The sequence below is a fragment of the Anomaloglossus baeobatrachus genome, chromosome 5 (assembly GCF_048569485.1).
Source record: "Anomaloglossus baeobatrachus isolate aAnoBae1 chromosome 5, aAnoBae1.hap1, whole genome shotgun sequence".
NCBI lineage: Eukaryota > Metazoa > Chordata > Amphibia > Anura > Aromobatidae > Anomaloglossus > Anomaloglossus baeobatrachus.
In genome coordinates, this window is record NC_134357.1 from 9196085 (window position 1) to 9221799 (window position 25715).

A 25715-nucleotide genomic window follows, 5' to 3' on the forward strand; every position below is an offset into this window, starting at 1 on the left:
GTAATATAACACAAAGTAACAGTATATAATATACTGTGTGATATAAAGCGAGAGATATCACACAATATACATAATATAACACAAAGTAACATATAATATACTGTGTGATATAAAGCGAGAGATATCACAATATACGTAATATAACACAAAGTAACATATAATATACTGTGTGATATAAAGCGAGAGATATCACAATATACATAATATAACACAAAGTAACATATAATATACTGTGTGATATAAAGCGAGAGATATCACACAATATACGTAATATAACACAAAGTAACATGATATAATATACTGTGATATAAAGCGAGAGATATCACACAATATACGTAATATAACACAAAGTAACATATAATATACTGTGTGATATAAAGCGAGAGATATCACACAATACACGTAATATAACACAAAGTAACATATAATATACTGTGTGATATAAAGCGAGAGATATCACACAATATACGTAATATAACACAAAGTAACATATAATATACTGTGTGATATAAAGCGAGAGATATCACACAATATACGTAATATAACACAAAGTAACATATAATATACTGTGTGATATAAAGCGAGAGATATCACACAATACACGTAATATAACACAAAGTAACATATAATATACTGTGTGATATAAAGCGAGAGATATCACACAATATACGTAATATAACACAAAGTCACATGATATAATATACTGTGTGGTATAAAGCGAGAGATATCACACAATATACGTAATATAACACAAAGTAACATTATATACTGTGTGATATAAAGCGAGAGATATCACACAATACACGTAATATAACACAAAGTAACATATAATATACTGTGTGATATAAAGCGAGAGATATCACACAATATACGTAATATAACACAAAGTAACATGATATAATATACTGTGTGATATAAAGCGAGAGATATCCCACAATATACATAATATAACACAAAGTAACATATAATATACTGTGTGATATAAAGCGAGAGATATCACACAATATACGTAATATAACACAAAGTAACATATAATATACTGTGATATAAAGCGAGAGATATCACACAATATACGTAATATAACACAAAGTCACATGATATAATATACTGTGTGATATAAAGCGAGAGATATCACAATATACGTAATATAACACAAAGTAACATATAATATACTGTGTGATATAAAGCGAGAGATATCACAATATACATAATATAACACAAAGTAACATATAATATACTGTGTGATATAAAGCGAGAGATATCACACAATATACGTAATATAACACAAAGTAACATGATATAATATACTGTGATATAAAGCGAGAGATATCACACAATATACGTAATATAACACAAAGTAACATATAATATACTGTGTGATATAAAGCGAGAGATATCACACAATATACGTAATATAACACAAAGTAACATATAATATACTGTGTGATATAAAGCGAGAGATATCACACAATATACGTAATATAACACAAAGTAACATATAATATACTGTGTGATATAAAGCGAGAGATATCACACAGTATACGTAATATAACACAAAGTAACATATAATATACTGTGTGATATAAAGCGAGAGATATCACACAGTATACGTAATATAACACAAAGTAACATATAATATACTGTGTGATATAAAGCGAGAGATATCACACAATATACGTAATATAACACAAAGTAACATATAATATACTGTGTGATATAAAGCGAGAGATATCACACAATATACGTAATATAACACAAAGTAACATATAATATACTGTGTGATATAAAGCGAGAGATATCACACAATATACGTAATATAACACAAAGTAACATATAATATACTGTGTGATATAAAGCGAGAGATATCACACAGTATACGTAATATAACACAAAGTAACATATAATATACTGTGTGATATAAAGCGAGAGATATCACACAATATACGTAATATAACACAAAGTAACATATAATATACTGTGTGATATAAAGCGAGAGATATCACACAATATACGTAATATAACACAAAGTAACATGATATAATATACTGTGTGATATAAAGCGAGAGATATCACACAATATACATAATATAACACAAAGTAACATGATATAATATACTGTGATATAAAGCGAGAGATATCACACAATATACGTAATATAACACAAAGTCACATGATATAATATACTGTGTGGTATAAAGCGAGAGATATCCCACAATATACATAATATAACACAAAGTAACATATAATATACTGTGTGATATAAAGCGAGAGATATCACAATATACGTAATATAACACAAAGTAACATATAATATACTGTGTGATATAAAGCGAGAGATATCACAATATACATAATATAACACAAAGTAACATATAATATACTGTGTGATATAAAGCGAGAGATATCACACAATATACGTAATATAACACAAAGTAACATGATATAATATACTGTGATATAAAGCGAGAGATATCACACAATATACGTAATATAACACAAAGTAACATATAATATACTGTGTGATATAAAGCGAGAGATATCACACAATACACGTAATATAACACAAAGTAACATATAATATACTGTGTGATATAAAGCGAGAGATATCACACAATATACGTAATATAACACAAAGTAACATATAATATACTGTGTGATATAAAGCGAGAGATATCACACAATATACGTAATATAACACAAAGTAACATATAATATACTGTGTGATATAAAGCGAGAGATATCACACAGTATACGTAATATAACACAAAGTAACATGATATAATATACTGTGTGATATAAAGCGAGAGATATCACACAATATACGTAATATAACACAAAGTAACATGATATAATATACTGTGATATAAAGCGAGAGATATCACACAATATACATAATATAATACAAAGTAACATATAATATACTGTGTGATATAAAGCGAGAGATATCACACAATATACGTAATATAACACAAAGTAACATGATATAATATACTGTGTGATATAAAGCGAGAGATATCCCACAATATACGTAATATAACACAAAGTAACATATAATATACTGTGTGATATAAAGCGAGAGATATCACAATATACATAATATAACACAAAGTAACATATAATATACTGTGTGATATAAAGCGAGAGATATCACACAATATACGTAATATAACACAAAGTAACATGATATAATATACTGTGTGATATAAAGCGAGAGATATCACACAATATACATAATATAACACAAAGTAACATGATATAATATACTGTGTGATATAAAGCGAGAGATATCCCACAATATACGTAATATAACACAAAGTAACATATAATATACTGTGATATAAAGCGAGAGATATCCCACAATATACGTAATATAACACAAAGTAACATGATATAATATACTGTGTGATATAAAGCGAGAGATATCACACAGTATACGTAATATAACACAAAGTAACATTATATAATATACTGTGTGATATAAAGCGAGAGATATCCCACAATATACGTAATATAACACAAAGTAACATATAATATACTGTGATACAAAGCGAGAGATATCACACAATATACGTAATATAACACAAAGTAACATGATATAATATACTGTGTGATATAAAGCGAGAGATATCCCACAATATACGTAATATAACACAAAGTAACATATAATATACTGTGATATAAAGCGAGAGATATCACACAATATACGTAATATAACACAAAGTCACATGATATAATATACTGTGTGATATAAAGCGAGAGATATCACACAGTATACGTAATATAACACAAAGTAACATGATATAATATACTGTGTGATATAAAGCGAGAGATATCCCACAATATACGTAATATAACACAAAGTAACATATAATATACTGTGATACAAAGCGAGAGATATCACACAATATACGTAATATAACACAAAGTAACATGATATAATATACTGTGTGATATAAAGCGAGAGATATCCCACAATATACGTAATATAACACAAAGTAACATATAATATACTGTGATATAAAGCGAGAGATATCACACAATATACGTAATATAACACAAAGTCACATGATATAATATACTGTGTGATATAAAGCGAGAGATATCACACAGTATACGTAATATAACACAAAGTAACATGATATAATATACTGTGTGATATAAAGCGAGAGATATCCCACAATATACATAATATAACACAAAGTAACATATAATATACTGTGTGATATAAAGCGAGAGATATCACACAATATACGTAATATAACACAAAGTAACATATAATATACTGTGTGATACAAAGCGAGAGATATCACACAATATATATATAATATAACAAAGTAACATGATATACAGTAATATACTGTGTGATATAAAGTGAGAGATATCACACAATATATATAACAAAGTAACATTATATAATATACTGTATGATATAAAGCGAGAGATATCACACAATATATATAATATAACAAAGAAACATTATATAATATACTGTGTGATATAAAGTGAGAGATATCACACAATATATATATAATATAACAAAGTAACATTATATAATATACTGTGTGATATAAAGCGAGAGATATCACACAATATATGTAATATAACACAAAGTAGCAACAAAAAGAAACAATATACTTTATGATATACAACCAGATACTGAGATATTGTATACTCTAATATTACATATATTGTAACAACATATATAAAGTAACATTATACCCTATACTGTGTGATATACAGCTGGAGGGTGCTGAGGCATTATACACTCTATGTAATAGGATATGTCATATATTATATGATGTGACGTCATATAACATCATATTCTAGTGTGAACCGTACAATAATCTACAATGTATAATTCCCACCATATCTGCAACAATATATATAGTAACACCCAATCCTGCACGGCATAATTCAACAACGTATACTATAGCGTATAATATACCACCACAAGATACTGAGATCTGATCCATGTAATATAATAAATCGCCATGTGCTGTAATATACTCCATGGCTGGCAGACTCAGATCTTCTGTATCCAATATCACACAATGTCAGTGCAGCTAATGCCATCGCTGCCCGTTTTACACGACGCGCGACTGCAGAACTATATAATCTAACGCTAGAACACACAGATCTGTTATAATTTATACTATAATTTAATCGGATTTTCCACTTTTGGGAACTTTTTTTTTATTTAAATGTTTGTATTTGGAGCTTAAGTCATTTTTGGATTTCATTCATTTGCAGTTTTCAGCTTTTCCCGTCTTTTTGTTTTCATGCACTTTAATGCGCCTGCGGCCATAAATCAGGTAAAGGACCTCAGAAAAGACAGAGAAGAGGAACCAACTCTCTGCCGGCGCGGTCACACGTGCGTGGACAAATCGTCCAGATTTCTTCAGATTGGAGCTGTTTGGTCTCATTTGTCATCCATATGGCATCCGTCTTTATATATCCACAGTTACTAAAAATCGACAGTTTTCTTTGTGAAAGAAGTGCAATGTATCCATAAGACTGGATGATGTGCGGCGGCTCCATATTGGAATCCCATAGACTTCAATGGGTGAGTCTCATCCGAGACAAAGGGAAAGAAACTATTCTTTGCTGCGATTTTTTTTTCATGCGCAGATACTGTCAGTGACAATAAAAACATTGTGCTGTCCGTTTTGTTCTCTGGTGTGAACTTGGCCTTACAATGAGCTCGCTGACTGATTCTTAGTTAACTCATTCTTCAGCTAGTGACAAACAGAGGATGGAGAAGACAAATGTTGCAACATTTTGAATGAAACCCAATTCAAAAAATTATTTTTATCCCCGAATGCATTTAAAAGCTGACCAACCCCTTTAAGAATATACCGAGACTTCACTGCGGATGAAAACGTCTGACAAGACGTGATACAAAATAATGAGACGCTCGTATGGCAAGAAGAGTTTAATGTAATAATGGCCGCCTCGCAAATCTGCCTAAAACGTATCCACCGTTCCCGCTGCAGAATAGGAGACATAATGCTGATATAATAGCGCCACACACAGAACGGACACAGGGTTCTGCAGGAGAGCGGTGGAGCCATCACCGGACGGGCACAGGGTTCTGCAGGAGGACCACCACCGGACGGGCACAGGGTTCTGCAGGAGAGCGGTGGAGCCATCACCGGACGGGCACAGGGTTCTGCAGGAGGACCACCACCGGACGGGCACAGGGTTCTGCAGGAGAGCGGTGGAGCCATCACCGGACGAGCACAGGGTTCTGCAGGAGGAGCCATCACCGGACGGGCACAGGGTTTTGCAGGAGGAGCCATCACCGGACGGGCACAGGGTTCTGCAGAAGAGCGGAGGAGCCATCACCGGACGGGCACAAGGTTCTGCAGGAGGAGCCAGCACCGGACGGGCACAGGGTTCTGCAGGAGAGCAGAGGAGCCAGCACCGGATGGGCACAGGGTTCTGCAGGAGAGCAGAGGACCACCACCGGACGGGCACAGGGTTCTGCAGGAGAGCGGTGGAGCCATCACCGGACGAGCACAGGGTTCTGCAGGAGGAGCCATCACCGGACGGGCACAGGGTTTTGCAGGAGGAGCCATCACCGGACGAGCACAGGGTTCTGCAGGAGGAGCCATCACCGGACGGGCACAGGGTTCTGCAGAAGAGCGGAGGAGCCATCACCGGACGGGCACAAGGTTCTGCAGGAGGAGCCAGCACCGGACGGGCACAGGGTTCTGCAGGAGAGCAGAGGAGCCAGCACCGGATGGGCACAGGGTTCTGCAGGAGAGCAGAGGAGCCAGCACCGGACGGGCACAGGGTTCTGCAGGAGACCAGAGGAGCCAGCAGCGGATGGGCACAGGGTTCTGCAGGAGAGCAGAGGAGCCAGCACCGAACGGGCACAAGGTTCTGCAGGAGGAGCCAGCACCGGACGGGCACAGGTTTCTGCAAGAGGAGCCAGCACCGGACAGGCACAGGGTTCTGCAGGAGGAGCCATCACCAGACGGGCACAGGGTTGTGCAGGAGGAGCCATCACCGGACGGGCACAGGGTTCTGCAGGAGTGCGGAGGAGCCAGCACCGGACGGGCACAGGGTTCTGCAGGAGGAGCCAGCACCGGACGGGCACAGGGTTCTGCAGTAGGAGCCAGCACCGGACGGGCACAGGGTTCTGCAGTAGGAGCCAGCACCGGACGGGCACAGGGTTCTGCAGGAGGAGCCAGCACCGGACGGGCACAGGGTTCTGCAGGAGGAGCCATCACCGGACAGGCACAGGGTTCTGCAGGAGGAGCCAGCACTGGACGGGCACAGGGTTCTGCAGTAGGAGCCAGCACCGGACGGGCACAGGGTTCTGCAGGAGGAGCCAGCCCCAGACGGGCACAGGGTTCTGCAGGAGGAGCCATCACCAGACGGGCACAGGGTTCTGCAGGAGGAGCCATCACCAGACGGGCAGAGGGTTCTGCAGGAGGAGCCATCACCAGACGGGCACAGGGTTCTGCAGGAGGAGCCAGCACCGGACGGGCACAGGGTTCTGCAGTAGGAGCCAGCACCGGACGGGCACAGGGTTCTGCAGTAGGAGCCAGCACCGGACGAGCACAGGGTTCTGCAGGAGGAGCCAGCACCGGACGGGCACAGGGTTCTGCAGGAGGAGCCAGCACCGGACGGGCACAGGGTTCTGCAGGAGGAGCCAGCACCGGACGGGCACAGGGTTTTGCAGGAGGAGCCATCACCGGACGGGCACAGGGTTCTGCAGGAGGAGCCATCACCGGACGGGCACAGGGTTCTGCAGGAGGAGCCAGCACCGGACGGGCACAGGGTTCTGCAGGAGGAGCCAGCACCGGACAGGCACAGGGTTCTGCAGGAGGAGCCAGCACCGGACGGGCACAGGGTTCTGCAGTAGGAGCCAGCACCGGACGGGCACAGGGTTCTGCAGGAGGAGCCAGCACCGGACGGGCACAGGGTTCTGCAGTAGGAGCCAGCACCGGACGGGCACAGGGTTCTGCAGGAGGAGCCAGCACCGGACGGGCACAGGGTTCTGCAGGAGGAGCCAGCACCGGACGGGCACAGGGTTCTGCAGGAGGAGCCAGCACCGGACGGGCACAGGGTTCTGCAGGAGGAGCCAGCACCGGACGGGCACAGGGTTCTGCAGGAGGAGCCAGCACCGGACGGGCACAGGGTTCTGCAGTAGGAGCCAGCACCGGACGGGCACAGGGTTCTGCAGTAGGAGCCAGCACCGGACGGGCACAGGGTTCTGCAGGAGGAGCCATCACCGGACGGGTGTTTTATGGAATCCAGATTTTTGCGCTCAATTTATTATTTGCAACTATTTTAATAGCGCCTAAACCTTTCAGCAAATCTCCTCCAAAGTGGGGTTTTTTTTACATCAAAATATTTACGCAAATATCAGACTTATGAGCAGCGTTATTAATTTTGCACAAACTTCATGAATCCCGGTGCGCCAGTCTGGTAAATTCTCAGCAACAAATTACACAAAACAAAGGAGAAAAGTGACGTCAGACCGCGGCGGATGAATCTGATGACGGCACAATCAGGAGGTCTCCCCTCCCTCCCTCTGCTCCTCCTGGCAGCGGATCACTCTGGGAGAACACTTCTTGTCACTGTCACTCCCTCTGATGTTTCCATACTGCAGACCCAGAACTCCACAGGTTCTGGAGACCCATCATAGCAGAACTTCATGGGGGTCCGGATTAAAATGCAAAGCCAGGAATTGTGTCTCATAGAATCCTAGGGTGGTGGAGATGGAAGGGATCTCCAGGGTCATCAGGTCTGGCCCCCGCGAGGGCAGTTTTCCTAAATCCTCCTGGCTATATGTTTATCCAGCTTCCGCTCACAGATTTCCATCATTGGTGACGCCAGTGGCAGGAAGTAGCTAACTTCTTCTCCTTAACTTTCTATGGAAATTTCTGTAACTTCAGGACTTATATCTGACGGATCTACGGAACTGCAGATCTTATTTGACATGAAGTAGAAGTCGTCATTAATGAGGCTCTGGCCCTTTAAGAAGCACCCAGTAGTGAGAATCTCCCGACACGAGGCCAGGACACTGTATTCTTATTAAAACCCAGGATTTGACTTTACATTCCAAAGTAAACCCGGAGACAGCTGGGGAGGAGCAGCGCGAGCAAACAAGGTGTTTACCCAGAAAAATCAAATTAAATCCCAGGAAACGCCTAACACAGCAGAATCCCTGAGACCCAATGTGACCGGGAGACCCCGAAACCGGCCCAACCCCAACAAGTCTGCCAGAAAAAGTGACCAAAACCCCCAAAACTGACGTCAAAAAACAATTTATGTTCCATTTCTGCACTTCTGTTGTCTGTTAGGATTTGGGATTAAACAGCTGCAGGGTTGTTACAGTGTCGCAGCCTCGTGAGACTCCAGACGACCTCTACAAGCTGCAGCTTTATCAGCGTCTCACCCACTACATATAAAAACATAAAAAACACCAAATCTACGACTCTGAGAACACGGGGACCCCACAGAATATCAGCGAGAGGGCCACACAAAACGGGGGAGTGCGGGGAACATGGAGCAAAAGAGAGCGTCGGGAACATGGAGGAAAGGAGAGCGCCAGGAACAGGGAGCAAAAGAGAGTGCCAGGAACATGGAGCAAAGGAGAGCGCCAGGAACATGGAGGAAGGGAGAGCGCCGGGAACATGGAGGAAGGGAGAGCGCCGAGAACATGGAGGAAAAGAGAGCGCCGGGAACATGGAGCAAAAGAGAGCGCCGGGAACATGGAGGAAAGGAGAGCGCCAGGAACAGGGAGCAAAAGAGAGCGCCAGGAACATGGAGCAAAGGAGAGCGCCGGGAACATGGAGGAAGGGAGAGCGCCGAGAACATGGAGGAAAAGAGAGCGCCGGGAACATGGAGCAAAAGAGAGCGCCGGGAACATGGAGGAAAGGAAAGCGCCAGGAACAGGGAGCAAGGGAGAGCGCCAGGAACAGGGAGGAAGGGAGAGCGCCAGGAACAGGGAGCAAAAGAGAGCGCCAGGAACATGGAGCAAAGGAGAGCGCCGGGAACATGGAGGAAGGGAGAGCGCCGGGAACATGGAGCAAAAGAGAGCGCCGGGAACATGGAGGAAAGGAAAGCGCCAGGAACAGGGAGCAAGGGAGAGCGCCAGGAACAGGGAGGAAGGGAGAGCGCCGGGAACATGGAGCAAAAGAGAGCGCCGGGAACATGGAGCAAAAGAGAGCGCCGGGAACATGGAGCAAAAGAGAGCGCCAGGAACAGGGAGCAAAAGAGAGCGCCAGGAACATGGAGCAAAGGAGAGCGCCGGGAACATGGAGGAAGGGAGAGCGCCGGGAACATGGAGCAAAAGAGAGCGCCGGGAACATGGAGCAAAAGAGAGCGCCGGGAACATGGAGCAAAGGAGAGCGCCGGGAACATGGAGGAAAGGAGAGCGCCGGGAACATGGAGGAAAGGAGAGCGCCGGGAACATGGAGCAAAGGAGAGCGCCGGGAACATGGAGGAAAAGAGAGCGCCGGGAACATGGAGCAAAAGAGAGCGCCGGGAACATGGAGCAAAAGAGAGCGCCGGGAACATGGAGCAAAAGAGAGCGCCGGGAACATGGAGGAAAGGAGAGCGCCAGGAACATGGAGCAAGGGAGAGCGCCAGGAACAGGGAGCAAGGGAGAGCGCCAGGAACATGGAGCAAAAGAGAGCGCCAGGAACATGGAGCAACAGAGAGCGCCGGGAACATGGAGCAAAGGAGAGCGCCGGGAACATGGAGGAAGGGAGAGCGCCAGGAACATGGAGCAAAGGAGAGCGCCGGGAACATGGAGGAAGGGAGAGCGCCGAGAACATGGAGCAAGGGAGAGCGCCGAGAACATGGAGCAAGGGAGAGCGCCGGGAACATGGAGGAAAGGAGAGCGCCGGGAACATGGAGGAAAGGAGAGCGCCAGGAACAGGGAGCAAAAGAGAGCGCCAGGAACATGGAGGAAAGGAGAGCGCCGGGAACATGGAGGAAAGGAGAGCGCCGGGAACATGGAGGAAAGGAGAGCGCCGGGAACATGGAGCAAAGGAGAGCGCCAGGAACAGGGAGCAAAAGAGAGCGCCAGGAACATGGAGCAACAGAGAGCGCCGGGAACATGGAGCAAAGGAGAGCGCCGGGAACATGGAGCAAAGGAGAGCGCCGGGAACATGGAGGAAGGGAGAGCACCAGTAATAGGGAGCAAGGGAGAGCGCCAGGAACAGGGAGCAAGGGAGAGCGCCAGGAACAGGGAGCAAGGGAGAGCGCCAGGAACAGTGAGCAAGGGAGAGCGCCAGGAACAGGGAGCAAGGGAGAGCGCCAGGAACAGGGAGCAAGGGAGAGCGCCGGGAACATGGAGCAAGGGAGAGCGCCGGGAACATGGAGCAAGGGAGAGCGCCGGGAACATGGAGCAAGGGAGAGCGCCGGGAACATGGAGCAAGGGAGAGCGCCGGGAACATGGAGCAAGGGAGAGCGCCGGGAACATGGAGCAAGGGAGAGCGCCAGGAACAGGGAGCAAGGGAGAGCGCCAGGAAAATGGAGCAAAGGAGAGCGCCGGGAACATGGAGCAAGGGAGAGCGCCAGGAACAGGGAGCAAGGGAGAGCGCCAGGAAAATGGAGCAAAGGAGAGCGCCGGGAACATGGAGTAAGGGAGAGCGCCAGGAACATGGAGCAAAGGAGAGCGCCAGGAACATGGAGCAAAGGAGAGCGCCAGGAACATGGAGCAAGGGAGAGTTCCAGAGGAGCCTAAACCAGTGGTCACATAAATCAGCAAGAATATTCCCAAATTACAGCACTTTCACTGATCCAAGGGCACAGCCGGTAATATACTCCAGTATCATGCTGCATTTAGAATTATATAGCTGCAGAGCTGAAATCTCCCAACATAACAGATATACATACAGGAGGTAACTCAGGATCAGTAATGTAATGTATGTACACAGTGACTGCACCAGCAGAATAGTGAGTGCAGCTCTGGAGTATAATACAGGAGGTAACTCAGGATCAGTAATGTAATGTATGTACACAGTGACTGCACCAGCAGAATAGTGAGTGCAGCTCTGGAGTATAATACAGGAGGTAACTCAGGATCAGTAATGTAATGTACACAGTGACTGCACCAGCAGAATAGTGAGTGCAGCTCTGGAGTATAATACAGGAGGTAACTCAGGATCAGTAATGTAATGTATGTACACAGTGACTGCACCAGCAGAATAGTGAGTGCAGCTCTGGAGTGTAGTACAGGCTGTTAGTGGAAATCAGTACACTGGTTATTAGAGGTGGGTAGATATCTTGGGTCCCTTTTATGTTATAATCTATTAATAACTGTACAAAACAGACTAATTAGGGACGCTCGTCTAGATGATGGAGAAGCAGCAGGGGGAGGCGTCTTATGAATCTGTCCTCTGTTCCACCTTATTCTTTGCCTGTGCCCCTTCGCCATAATAATTTGATCTCATGGATTATATATCAATATTTCACATGAAAATAAGTATCTTTGTAATATATTATCACAGAAACCGGCTTCTCTCCTGGCCGGGGCATTCATTCTGTGAATTCTCACTTCATAGGTAAAATGCGTCTTGGGTGAATACAGATGTTCCTGTTACAGGGATCGGAGATGACACTTGGTGCTCTGAAAGTTCTATGGAGAACTGTAGCTGTCGTTTCCGTCGCCTCCACCTCCTCACTCCCCATTGAATGTTAGAAGCACTGAATACAGGCTTCAGATTCTACCCCTGAAGTGAATGTCCGTCCAGGAGGAGAGAGGAGCAGATTCTCGGAGAAGATTTGTTACAATGTTTCTAGATTCATAAAAAAAAAATATGAAAATGTTGACTCTTTTATTGCGGGATGTTACCAAGACGCTGCGTGGAGTTATCCGCTGACTATAAACCTCACACTGTGGGATCTGAGGTTATCGGGGAGGACGGTGCCACGTGAGACACGTCCGTGGCCTCCTCCGATCTCGGCTCAGATCCTGCTGACAATGGCTCCTGTCCTGACACCGCAGAGCTGCGCGTCCTCCTCTCAGGAGCGCTGGGAAGTCACTGGTGACCAATCCACGAGCAGCAGCGCTCTCCTGACACCGGTATTTTTACATTGTGGTGATGACGCCCCTGATTTATGGGAGGCGATTCTATTGCCAAGTCTCTACGTGACTCATTAAGATTCCAATAATTCTTCTTAAAGGGGAAGGACAGTAAAAATCATCGTTTGGAGAACCCATCCCAGCACGGCTGCACAGAACCAGAGACAAATGTCCCTATAGGAAAATATAATTTTATATATATATATATATATATATATATATATATATATATATATATATATATATATATATATATATATATAATTCTTCCCTGCACCTTCTTCACACTTCGCTCGGGTTCTGCTGTAAGGCTCCATCCGCTGAAGGAGCGCTGCTCCACTGCAATTGTGAAATTGGAGAAGAAGCTACTAAATTCTGCCACTTTACTCAACTCTAGACCTATTTATTTTTTTTGTGGAGGAAACTGGACGGAATTAACCCCCGATTGTTTGGCTGGAAGTAGGTTCTTTTTCCATTTACTTTTATCGTTTAATTCTAAGTGTACTATTCCTTTAAATAACGATCAAATTGTTTTTTCCTACCCATGAGGATCTGGCCCAATGGAAGTGTTATGCAAAAGCCTGAATGTTTGCATCATCCCACAGAATAAATTCCCAGTCAATAACGACCAGGAGGAAATACATGACTGCACGCACGATACATTGTTACATCTTCAGAAGAGATTTCCATCTGTTACATAGAGCTAAAGATACATGAATGATTGGCACTAAAGCGGGGGACTCTGGCCAGACATTATGGGGGGCACATCGCCGTCCTGGACCATCGCTGTCCTGTGGGACCCCCTCATGCACCTGCACAGTTTATATCTAGATTCACTTTGTAAATTGCTTGCTTTTCCGTTTTTGGACTGATTATATCAATTAGTCTATTGAAATTCACTCTTGATGCAAAAATTCAGCTAGGAGGAGACGGCATTCTGGTTGTGTTCCCTGTCACCAGCACCTTAAAGCGGGCTTTACACACAGCGACATTGCTAGCGAGCGTACCCGCCCCCGCCGGTTGTGCGTCACAGGCAAATCGGTGCCCATGGCACACAACATGCAATAAAGAACACAACGCACAACATCGCCCAGACCCGTCACACTACTTACCTGCCTAGCAACGTCGCTGTGACCGGCGAAACGCCAACTTTCTAAAAGGACGGTTTGCTCGGCGTCACAGCGGCGTCACTAAGCGGCCGCTCAATAGAAGCGGAGGGGCGGGACGAACATCCTGCCCACCTTCTTCTTCCTTCCTCATTGCCGGCGACCGCAGGTACGGTGTTGTTCCTCGTTCCTGCGGAGTCACACGTAGCGATGTATGCTCATGCAGGAACGACGAACAACCTGCGTCCTGCAACAGCAACGATAATCGGGATAGGAATGACGTGTCAACGATCAACGATTACGTGAGTAATTTTGATAGTTTAACGGTCGTTCGTGCGTTTCACACGCAACGACGTCGCTAACGAGGCCGGATGTGCGTCACGAATTCCGTGACCCCAACGACATCTCGTTAGCGATGTCGTTGCGTGTGAAGCCCGCTTAAGGCTATGTGCGCACACTGCAGTTTTGTGTCTCCAGCAAGAAACATACCTCTGGCCAAAAAAAAGGAATAAAAAAACGCATGCGTTTTTGGTGTTTTTTCTGCGTTTTGGTGCGTTTTTGCCCCTGTGTTTTGTTAAAGGGAACCTGTCACCAGATATGGTGCCTATAAGCTGCGGCCACCACCAGTGAGCTCTTATATACAGCATTCTAACATACTGTATATAAGAGCCCAGGCCACTGTGTAGAACCTAAAAATCACTTTATAATACTCACCTAAACAGTCGGATGGGTGTCTCCGTTCTCCGGTGCCGGCGCCTCCTCTTTCGGCCATCTTGGTCCTCCTTCTTCTGAAGCCGGGGTGCATGAAGCATCTTACGTCATCCACACTATCCGCAATTGAGGTCACGCTCATGCGCACTACAATACTTTGATCTGCCCTGGTCAGCGCAGATCAAAGTGCGCCTGCGCAGGACCTCAAAGCCGGCTAGTGTGTATGACGTAGAACGCGTCATGCACCCCGGCGTCAGAAGAAGGAGGACAAAGAGGGCCGAAAGAGGAGGCTCCGCAGCCGGAGAACGGAGACACTCATCCGACCAGTCTGCACCGCACCGACCGTTTAGGTGAGTATTATAAAGTGATTTTTATGTTCTACACAGCAGCCTGGGCTCTTATATACAGCATGTAAGAATACTGTATATAAGAGCCCGATGGTGGTGGCCACAGCTTATAGCCACCAAATCCGGTGACAGGCTCCCTTTAACATTGTCAATTGCAAAACACAGGGAAAAATGCAGAAAAGAAGTGACATGCTGCTGCTTCTGTTTTCTGCACCCAAAACTGCAGGCAAAAAGGAAGCAACGTGCGCACAGCATTTCGGATTTCTCCTAGACTTTGCTGGGGAAGGTCGTACATGCAGTTTAGGACCACAAACTGCAGCAAAAAAAGCAGCAAAAAAAGCAGCAAAAAAAGCAGCGTGTGCACGAGGCCTAATTCTTCCACTGAACGCATTACCCAAGCTCCCACAATGCACTGCACACTGTGAACCAGGAATACAGCAGAATTCTGAGTCCAGCTCTTGAGATGTGAATGGAGAAGAAACATAATATGGACACATGGAGACATTGTGTACTTATAGACAGATGGAGATAATGAACCTGCATTATTAGGTGATGCTATAATACTTATACCTGACAGTGGGGGGAGGGGAGTCGTGAGCAGATCCCCCCTCTAATAGTGCAGCAAACACCTTCCTCTTACAAACTTTCATTATCACACATTCTGAATGCATGCGGCAGAAATCTTTTTGGGAGGGAGGTCACCCCCTTAGAATATTGGGGTGTTCTCTGCAGCAGTTGGTGCCTTCGCTCTCCTGCCGGCTGAGGGGCACATGTACTTCACTAACGTGTCATATTCACAAACATGCAATATGACAAGGTTTGGAAGCGATGTGACCCCATGTATTACCCTCTGAGCTGCAATGTTGGGGTGGTCTCTAAGACTGAAGAGACCCCACTGCTCCCACCCGATTATTTATACTGCCCCCCCCCCATATATTCATGGATGCAGCCTTAATTAACAAATATTAGAAAACTTTTTGGGAAAATTGGACCGCAAATGTTAGTTCATGGCCAGGTTAGTGCATGTTCTGCCTCATTCCCTGCACCGGCCGCACTGAACACTCAGGTTAGTTGGTTCAGTAATAAATGTAATAAAAACGTGCAGCAAGAAACTTTTTGAGAAATGGGGACCCCACATGTTATTAACTGGACTATGAGGTTACAAGGCATCTAAATCCATGTATGCCATCCCACTCCGCCCCCCAATACTTAGGACTCCTACTGCTCGAGTGGGGGGCGCTGCTCTGACCCTCATATATAATAAATATTTATCATATTCAAAAACAAGCGGCAGGAAACATCCTGAGAATTGGGGACCTCGTATTTTACAGCCTGGCCTAGAAGGGTAAGGTGGTCTTCTAAACAATATATGCCCCCCTATTTAACACTGATGGTTGCAGGGGTGTTTCCTAGCCCCCCAATATCTCATGGACACAGCAGTACTAACAGGCCAGGCAGATCCTTATTCCTTATCTCAATTTGGCAATACAGGATGATTGTCATTTGCTTAGAAGAGATTGCTGCGTCCAAGGAGCAGATAAAGGTTAGCCATACACAACACACAGACTTCTATTACTCCCCATAGCAACAAGCCTATTTATAATGTGTCCTACCTGCATCAAAGGGCTGCAACAAGAAGCTAGATGCAGGTCTACAGGTACATTCAAGCACTAAGATGAAGAAAAAAACTCGCGTCAGCAGGTGAATGAAACGCGTCCAATTACATTACATGCACAATTAACAGCATTTACACTGCAGCTCCGCTTCATATTTCAGCTTAACCATTAAAAAAAACAAAAGAAATGAAGAAAATCAAAAGAAGAGGAAAAGAACAGAAAGTCAAGCAAAAGAAAAACAAAAGCAAAGTTGAATGCAATTTGGAAGCCCTGTCTATGGAAACCTGTGCCTTTGTGTTGATGGCGGTGATGTCATAGGAGGATGGTGATGTCATCTTGAGTACACGTGACGCCGAGGCCCAAGGAGAAGGGTTTCTAATGAGCCCCTTCTCCATTTTACCATACTCAAGTTCAAAGTAAAGACAAACATAAAAGCTAACAATGGAACATAACAGGCAAAAGAAAGAAAACAGGGTGACGCTTTGTTGCTATTGGTAATGCCCCGATTTCCCCCTCCCCCGACCATGGATTCCTATCAGCCACCTATGAATATTGATATATAAGGATAACTTTGTGTCAGATCATGAAGAACACTCAAAGACCAGTGACAGATTTCCATTTCTTGCCCTTAGGGACGGTGCTTTACTGGTTAGAGGAGTTCCAAGGTACCAAATCCCTCAATATAACTAATAAATGACAAAGTCTCAGAGCGGGAACACAAAGCCCATGTGACCGCAAAACTGATACATTGTAAAGTCCGGAAATCCAACCCGCACCGCTGCCATAGCGCAGGAACACATAAAGCCCATGTGACCGCAAAACTGATACATTGTAAATTCCGGACATCCCAGTAACCCGCACCGCTGCCATAGCGCAGGAACACATAAAGCCCATTGTAAAGTCCAGAAATCCAACCCGCACCGCTGCCATAGCGCAGGAACACATAAAGCCCATGTGACCGCAAAACTGATACAATGTAAATTCCGGACATCCCAGTAACCCGCACCGCTGCCATAGCGCAGGAACACATAAAGCCCAGGTGACCGCAAAACTGATACATTGTAAAGTCCAGAAATCCAACCCGCACCGCTGCCATAGCGCAGGAACACATAAAGCCCATTGTAAAGTCCAGAAATCCAACCCGCACCGCTGCCATAGCGCAGGAACACATAAAGCCCATTGTAAAGTCCAGAAATCCAACCCGCACCGCTGCCATAGCGCAGGAACACATAAAGCCCATGTGACCGCAAAACTGATACAATGTAAATTCCGGACATCCCAGTAACCCGCACCGCTGCCATAGCGCAGGAACACATAAAGCCCAGGTGACCGCAAAACTGATACATTGTAAAGTCCGGAAATCCAACCCGCACCGCTGCCATAGCGCAGGATATTTACATGTGGAAGTTTGGGATCTTCTTGTAGAACATTTCCATATATTGATTCTGCGTTATTATAAAAAAGATAAACAAATATTTCATAAAAACTTCTAAAAATCATTCTGTAGTTCTATAAACTTTATCTCCTCCCCCTGATATCCCCGAATATATCTCACAACACAAACCCCCGCGCTGAAGCCTTCACAGCCGATGGCAGAACTGATGGATTTGCATTCTCTATTGCAACAATGTAACAAGTCTCATATTTACTAATAGTTCATTGATTTGTTATAAAAAAAGAAGCAAGATTGTGCCAGGGTGGAGCAGAGAATCTGCAGAGGATCTCAGCTCTGCTCCATGAGAACATGTTCTGGAGGCTTGGGGCCAATTTTGAGAGTAGATTTTGGGGGCAGATTCTGGGGGGTAGATCATGGGGCAGATTCTGGGGGGTAGATCATGGGGCAGATTCTGGGGGGGTAGATCGTGGGGATAGATTCTGAAGGCAGATCTTGAAGGCAGAGCCTGGGGCAGATTCTGGGAGCAGAGCTTGGGGCAGATTCTGTGAGCAGAGCCTGGGGCAGATTCTGGGAGCAGAGCCTGGGGCAGATTCTGGGGGCAGATTCTGGGAGCAGAGCCTGGGGGCAGATTCTGGGAGCAGAGCCTGGGGCAGATTCTGGGAGCAGAGCCTGGGGCAGATTCTGGGAGCAGAGCCTGGTGTAGATGCTGAGGGCAGATTCTGGGAGCAGAGCCTGGGGCAGATTCTGGGAGCAGAGCCTGGGGCAGATTCTGGGAGCAGAGCCTGGGGCAGATTCTGGGAGCAGAGCCTGGGGGCAGATTCTGGGAGCAGAGCCTGGGGCAGATTCTGGGAGCAGAGCCTGGGGCAGATTCTGGGAGCAGAGCCTGGGGCAGATTCTGGGAGCAGAGCCTGGGGCAGATTCTGGGAGCAGAGCCTGGGGCAGATTCTGGGAGCAGAGCCTGGGGCAGATTCTGGGAGCAGAGCCTGGGGGCAGATTCTGGGAGCAGAGCCTGGGGCAGATTCTGGGAGCAGAGCCTGGGGCAGATTCTGGGAGCAGAGCCTGGGGCAGATTCTGGGAGCAGAGCCTGGGGCAGATTCTGGGAGCAGAGCCTGGGGCAGATTCTGGGAGCAGAGCCTGGGGCAGATTCTGTGAGCAGAGCCTGGGCCAGATTCTGGGAGCAGAGCCTGGGGTAGATTCTGAGGGCAGATTCTGGGAGCAGAGCCTGGGGCAGATTCTGGGAAAAGAGCCTGGGGCAGATTCTGGGAGCAGAGCCTGGGGGCAGATTCTGGGAGCAGAGCCTGGGGGCAGATTCTGGGAGCAGAGCCTGGGGGCAGATTCTGGGAGCAGAGCCTGGGGCAGATTCTGGGAGCAGAGCCTGGGGCAGATTCTGGGAGCAGAGCCTGGGGCAGATTCTGGGAGCAGAGCCTGGGGCAGATTCTGTGAGCAGAGCCTGGGACAGATTCTGGGAGCAGAGCCTGGGGCAGATTCTGGGAGCAGAGCCTGGGGCAGATTCTGGGAGCAGAGCCTGGGGCAGATTCTGGGAGCAGAGCCTGGGGGCAGATTCTGGGAGCAGAGCCTGGGGCAGATTCTGGGAGCAGAGCCTGGGGCAGATTCTGGGAGCAGAGCCTGGGGCAGATTCTGGGAGCAGAGCCTGGGACAGATTCTGGGAGCAGAGCCTGGGGCAGATTCTGGGAGCAGAGCCTGGGGCAGATTCTGGGAGCAGAGCCTGGGGCAGATTCTGTGAGCAGAGCCTGGGCCAGATTCTGGGAGCAGAGCCTGGGGCAGATTCTGGGAGCAGAGCCTGGGGCAGATTCTGTGAGCAGAGCCTGGGGCAGATTCTGTGAGCAGAGCCTGGGGCAGATTCCGGAAGCAGAGCCTGGGGGGCAAATTCTGTGAGCAGAACCTGGGGGCAGATTCTGCGAGCAGAACCTGGGGGCAGATTCTGGGATCAGAACCTGGGGCAGATTCTGGGAGCAGAACCTGGGGGCAGATTCTGGGAGCAGAGCCTGGTGTAGATTCTGAGGGCAGATTCTGGGGGCAGATTCTGGGAGCAGAGCCTGGGGGCAGATTCTGGGAGTAGAGTCTGGGAGCAGATTCTGGGAGCAGAGCCTGGGGCAGATTCTGGGAGCAGAGCCTGGGGGCAGATTCTGGGAGCAGAGCCTGGGGCAGATTCTGGGAGCAGAGCCTGGGGGCAGATTCTGGGAGCAGAGCCTGGGGGTAGATTCTGGGAGCAGAGCCTGGGGGCAGATTCTGGGGGCAGATTCTGGGAGCAGAGCCTGGGGCAGATTCTGGGAGCAGAGCCTGGGACTGATTCTGGGAGCAGAGCCTGGGGCAGATTCTGGGAGCAGAGCCTGGGGCAGATTCTGTGAGCAGAGCCTGGGCCAGATTCTGGGAGCAGAGCCTGGGGCAGATTCTGGGAGCAGAGCCTGGGGCAGATTCTGTGAGCAGAGCCTGGGGCAGATTCTGTGAGCAGAGCCTGGGGCAGATTCCGGAAGCAGAGCCTGGGGGGCAAATTCTGTGAGCAGAACCTGGGGGCAGATTCTGCGAGCAGAACCTGGGGGCAGATTCTGGGATCAGAACCTGGGGCAGATTCTGGGAGCAGAACCTGGGGGCAGATTCTGGGAGCAGAGCCTGGTGTAGATTCTGAGGGCAGATTCTGGGGGCAGATTCTGGGAGCAGAGCCTGGGGGCAGATTCTGGGAGTAGAGTCTGGGAGCAGATTCTGGGAGCAGAGCCTGGGGCAGATTCTGGGAGCAGAGCCTGGGGGCAGATTCTGGGAGCAGAGCCTGGGGCAGATTCTGGGAGCAGAGCCTGGGGGCAGATTCTGGGAGCAGAGCCTGGGGGTAGATTCTGGGAGCAGAGCCTGGGGGTAGATTCTGGGAGCAGAGCCTGGGGGCAGATTCTGGGGGCAGATTCTGGGAGCAGAGCCTGGGGCAGATTCTGGGAGCAGAGCCTGGGGGTAGATTCTGGGAGCAGAGCCTGGGGCAGATTCTGGGAGTAGAGCCTGGGGCAGATTCTGGGAGTAGAGCCTGGGGCAGATTCTGGGAGCAGAGCCTGGGGGTAGATTCTGGGAGCAGAGCCTGGGAGCAGATTCTGGGAGTAGAGCCTGGGGCAGATTCTGGGAGCAGAGCCTGGGGGTAGATTCTGGGAGCAGAGCCTGGGGCAGATTCTGGGAGCAGAGCCTGGGGCAGATTCTGGGGAAAGATGCTGAGGCCAGACCCTTGGGGCAGAGTTTGAGGGCAGATCCTGGGGGAAGATATTGGGGGCAGGACCTGGGAGCAGAGCTTGGGGGTAGATTCTGGGAGCAGAGCTTGGGGGTAGATTCTGGGAGCAGAGCCTGGGGGTAGATTCTGGGAGCAGAGCCTGGGGGTAGATTCTGGGAGCAGAGCCTGGGGCAGATTCTGGGAGCAGAGCCTGGGGCAGATTCTGGGGAAAGATGCTGAGGCCAGACCCTTGGGGCAGAGTTTGAGGGCAGATCCTGGGGGAAGATATTGGGGGCAGGACCTGGGAGCAGAGCTTGGGGGTAGATTCTGGGAGCAGAGCTTGGGGGTAGATTCTGGGAGCAGAGCCTGGGGGTAGATTCTGGGAGCAGAGCCTGGGGGTAGATTCTGGGAGCAGAGCCTGGGGGCAGATTCTGGGAGCAGAGCCTGGGGCAGATTCTGGGGAAAGATGCTGAGGCCAGACCCTTGGGGCAGAGTTTGAGGGCAGATCCTGGGGGAAGATATTGGGGGCAGGACCTGGGAGCAGATTTTGAGGGCAAATCTTGGGGGCAGATCCTGGGGGCAGATTTTCGGGGCAGATCCTGGGGGCAGATTTTGGGGGCAGATCCTGGGAGCAGATTTTGGGGGCAGATCCTGGGGGCAGATTTTGGGGCAGAATTTTGGGGCAGATCCTGGGGGCAGATTTTAGGGGCAGATCCTGAGGGCAGATTTTGGGGGCAGATTTTCGGGGCAGATCCTGTGGGCAGATTTGGGGGCACGGCTCTTGCTGCTCCTGATTTTTTTGCTGTAACAGTTAAGTGTTGAGGCGACTCAGCTCCAGCACGTATTGTAATCCGCCTCAGATTTCTCTTGCTGCCAAGGTAATTAAAACAAGTTTGTTTTCTTTCCTTAAATTAAGTATATTTTCCTTCCGCCCTCTTATATATTGCTCTTCAGGCTCGTGCGCTGCAGGATTAGGTAACACCGCCTGGAGAACAATCTCCTCAGCTTCCTACAACCCAATATCAATGAAGCTGTCATGGAAAAGGGGGACACAAGAAAAGCCTCAAAAAATGCTCCTCCGGGTCCTGGATCATACCCGGTCATACCAGCCCTTATCTGTGCCCTTGGCTAGTATGAAATGGTAGCCTGACCCGTGGGCCCGTTGCCCTCTCCCTTTCCTAATATTGTGGTGGAAGACACGAGAAACAACTGTGCACATTCCCTCTGGACATGGTGGAAAGTGGGAGTGAATGGAAGCCTAAATTAAGCCCAAAGAAACAAGTATCCAAAGGTCTCCCCATCCATCTGCTGCAGGAGTCCTAGGAAAGGCGGTCAGTGGTCGTCTATCTGCACCCGGGCCACTTCTCTCTAGAGACCAGAGAGCCCAGGGAAGATCCAGAGATCAGGTCTAGTGATGAGCGAGCACTTCCAAGCTTGAGTGCTCGGTACTCTTAACTAGTGAGTGTAGCTCTGGAGGATAATACAGGCTATAACTCAGTCAGTACAGGATCAGTAATGTAATGTATGTACACAGTGACTGCACCAGCAGAATAGTGAGTGCAGCTCTGGAGAATAATACAGGAGGTAACTCAGGATCAGTAATGTAATGTATGTACACAGTGACTGCACCAGCAGAATAGTGAGTGCAGCTCTGGGGTATAATACAGGAGGTAACTCAGGATCAGTAATGTAATGTATGTACACAGTGACTGCACCAGCAGAATAGTGAGTGCAGCTCTGGGGTATAATACAGGAGGTAACTCAGGATCAGTAATGTAATGTATGTACACAGTGACTGCACCAGTAGAATAATGAGTGCAGCTCTGGAGTATAATACAGGAGGTAACTCCGGATCAGTAATGTATGTACACAGTGACTGCACCAGCAGAATAGTGAGTGCAGCTCTGGAGTGTAATACAGCTACAGTTTTTTTACTTTAAATTCATGCACCCCCGAGTATCCTAGTCCTGTACACTGCTGGTCTTCTCCTGGATAACAACGTTTTTTTATGAAATCAATCAAAGTTAATGAAGACAAAAGTCTAATTTTATAATGAGGTCTACAGAGCGCTCCGTCTGTACAACTGGCCACGAGTCATTAGTGCATGTTCAGAACGGTGGTAGACACGATCAAGACTGCAATGACTATGTATAATATGCTGGTATATAAAAGAACCATAATAATAATAATATTATAAACATTGGTGAATTTTGCTCATTACGTTTGGACTTTTCTCTGCAGCTGGATAAGGACCCTCCAAGATTCTGAAAGACGCAGGAGACAATTATCCTGAACCACTCATACAGGAGCCAAACAACTCCTATTAAAGGTTCACTACCCCATATTCTATAGGAGCAGAGCTGAAAGAGAACCCAACTGTCCTACAGTCTCCTCCCCCAGTAATGGCTGATAACAGGGAGTAATAGATTGTAGTCATCTGTCCTACAGTCTCCTCCCCCAGTAATGGCTGATAACAGGGAGTAATAGATTGTAGTCATCTGTCCTACAGTCTCCTCCCCCAGTAATGGCTGATAACAGGGAGTAATAGATTGTAGTCATCTGTACTACAGTCTCCTCCCCCTGTAATGGCTGATAACAGGGAGTAATAGATTGTAGTCATCTGTACTACAGTCTCCTCCCCCAATAATAGACAAAAAAGACTGCCTGCACTCAGCCTCATCGACCCGACGTGTGAACAGGCGCATAACTGAACATGACGTAAAATACAAAAAAAGACAGTTTGCGCTCTGATAATGCTACAGTATGGAAACCATGAATGTGTGAACATGGACCTGCATTACCGCTAAGGAAAATCTAAGAAAAATGAGATATTTAGCATAGCATAGGTTCCTACGTGCCCATACACAGGAGGTTTTTAACCCAGAGAGAGGCTTCAGAATAGCGTTAGGGACCCAGTTACGAGATATGCCGTGAAGGGGCAATTGGGCAGATATACAAATGGCCATTTCTATATGCTAAATATCTCATTTTTCTTAGATTTTCCTTAGCGGTAATGCAGCTCCATGTTCACACATTCATGGTTTCCATACTGTAGCATTATCAGAGCGCAAACTGTCTTTTTTTGTCCTCCCCCAGTAATGGCTGATAACAGGGAGTAATAGATTGTACTCACCTGTCTTACAGTCTCCTGCCCCAGTAATGGCTGATAACAGGGAGTAATAGATTGTAGTCACCTGTCCTACAGTCTCCTTTTACAGTAATGGCTGATAACAGGAAGTAATAGATTGTAATCACCTGTCCTACAGTCTCCTTTTACAGTAATGGCTGATAACAGGGAGTAATAGATAGTAGTCACCTGTCCTACAGTCTCCTCCCCCAGTAACGGCTGATAACAGGGGGGTAATAGATTGTAGTCACCTGTCCTACAGTCTCCTCCCTCAGTAACGGCTGATAACAGGGGGTAATAGATTGTCGTCACCTGTCCTACAGTCTCCTCCCCCAGTAATAGCTGATAACAGGGAGTAATAGATTGTAGTCACCTGTCCTACAGTCTCCTCCCCCTGTAATGGCTGATAACAGGAAGTAATAGATTGTAATCACCTGTCCTACAGTCTCCTTTTACAGTAATGGCTGATAACAGGGAGTAATAGATAGTAGTCACCTGTCCTACAGTCTCCTCCCCCAGTAATGGCTGATAACAGGGAGTAATAGATAGTAGTCACCTGTCCTACAGTCTCCTCCCCCAGTAATGGCTGATAACAGGGAGTAATAGATAGTAGTCACCTGTCCTACAGTCTCCTCCCCCAGTAATGGCTGATAACAGGGAGTAATAGATAGTAGTCACCTGTCCTACAGTCTCCTCCCCCAGTAATGGCTGATAACAGGGAGTAATAGATTGTAGTCACCTGTCCTACAGTCTCCTCCCCCAGTAATGGCTGATAACAGGGAGTAATAGATTGTACTCACCTGTCTTACAGTCTCCTGCCCCAGTAATGGCTGATAACAGGGAGTAATAGATTGTAGTCACCTGTCCTACAGTCTCCTTTTACAGTAATGGCTGATAACAGGGAGTAATAGATAGTAGTCACCTGTCCTACAGTCTCCTCCCCCAGTAACGGCTGATAACAGGGGGTAATAGATTGTAGTCACCTGTCCTACAGTCTCCTCCCCCAGTAATAGCTGATAACAGGGAGTAATAGATTGTAGTCACCTGTCCTACAGTCTCCTCCCCCTGTAATGGCTGATAACAGGAAGTAATAGATTGTAATCACCTGTCCTACAGTCTCCTTTTACAGTAATGGCTGATAACAGGGAGTAATAGATAG

The 25715-nt window shown here is 47.0% G+C and overlaps 1 protein-coding gene across 42 annotated transcripts in view; it reads right to left on the reverse strand.

Annotated features, from left to right (window-relative positions):
• The window catches only part of TCF7L2 (transcription factor 7 like 2), a 278623-nt gene that overhangs the window by 132866 nt on the left and 120042 nt on the right, over positions 1 to 25715 (reverse strand). For 29 of the 42 annotated variants that reach the window (XM_075348166.1, XM_075348169.1, XM_075348171.1 and 26 more), the window contains exon 4: positions 16829 to 16885. The exons of the other annotated variants lie outside the window; for them this stretch is intronic. In XM_075348166.1, coding sequence (XP_075204281.1) covers positions 16829 to 16885 — 57 coding nt within the window. The remainder of the gene's footprint in view (positions 1 to 16828; positions 16886 to 25715) is intronic. 42 annotated transcript variants of the gene reach the window in all.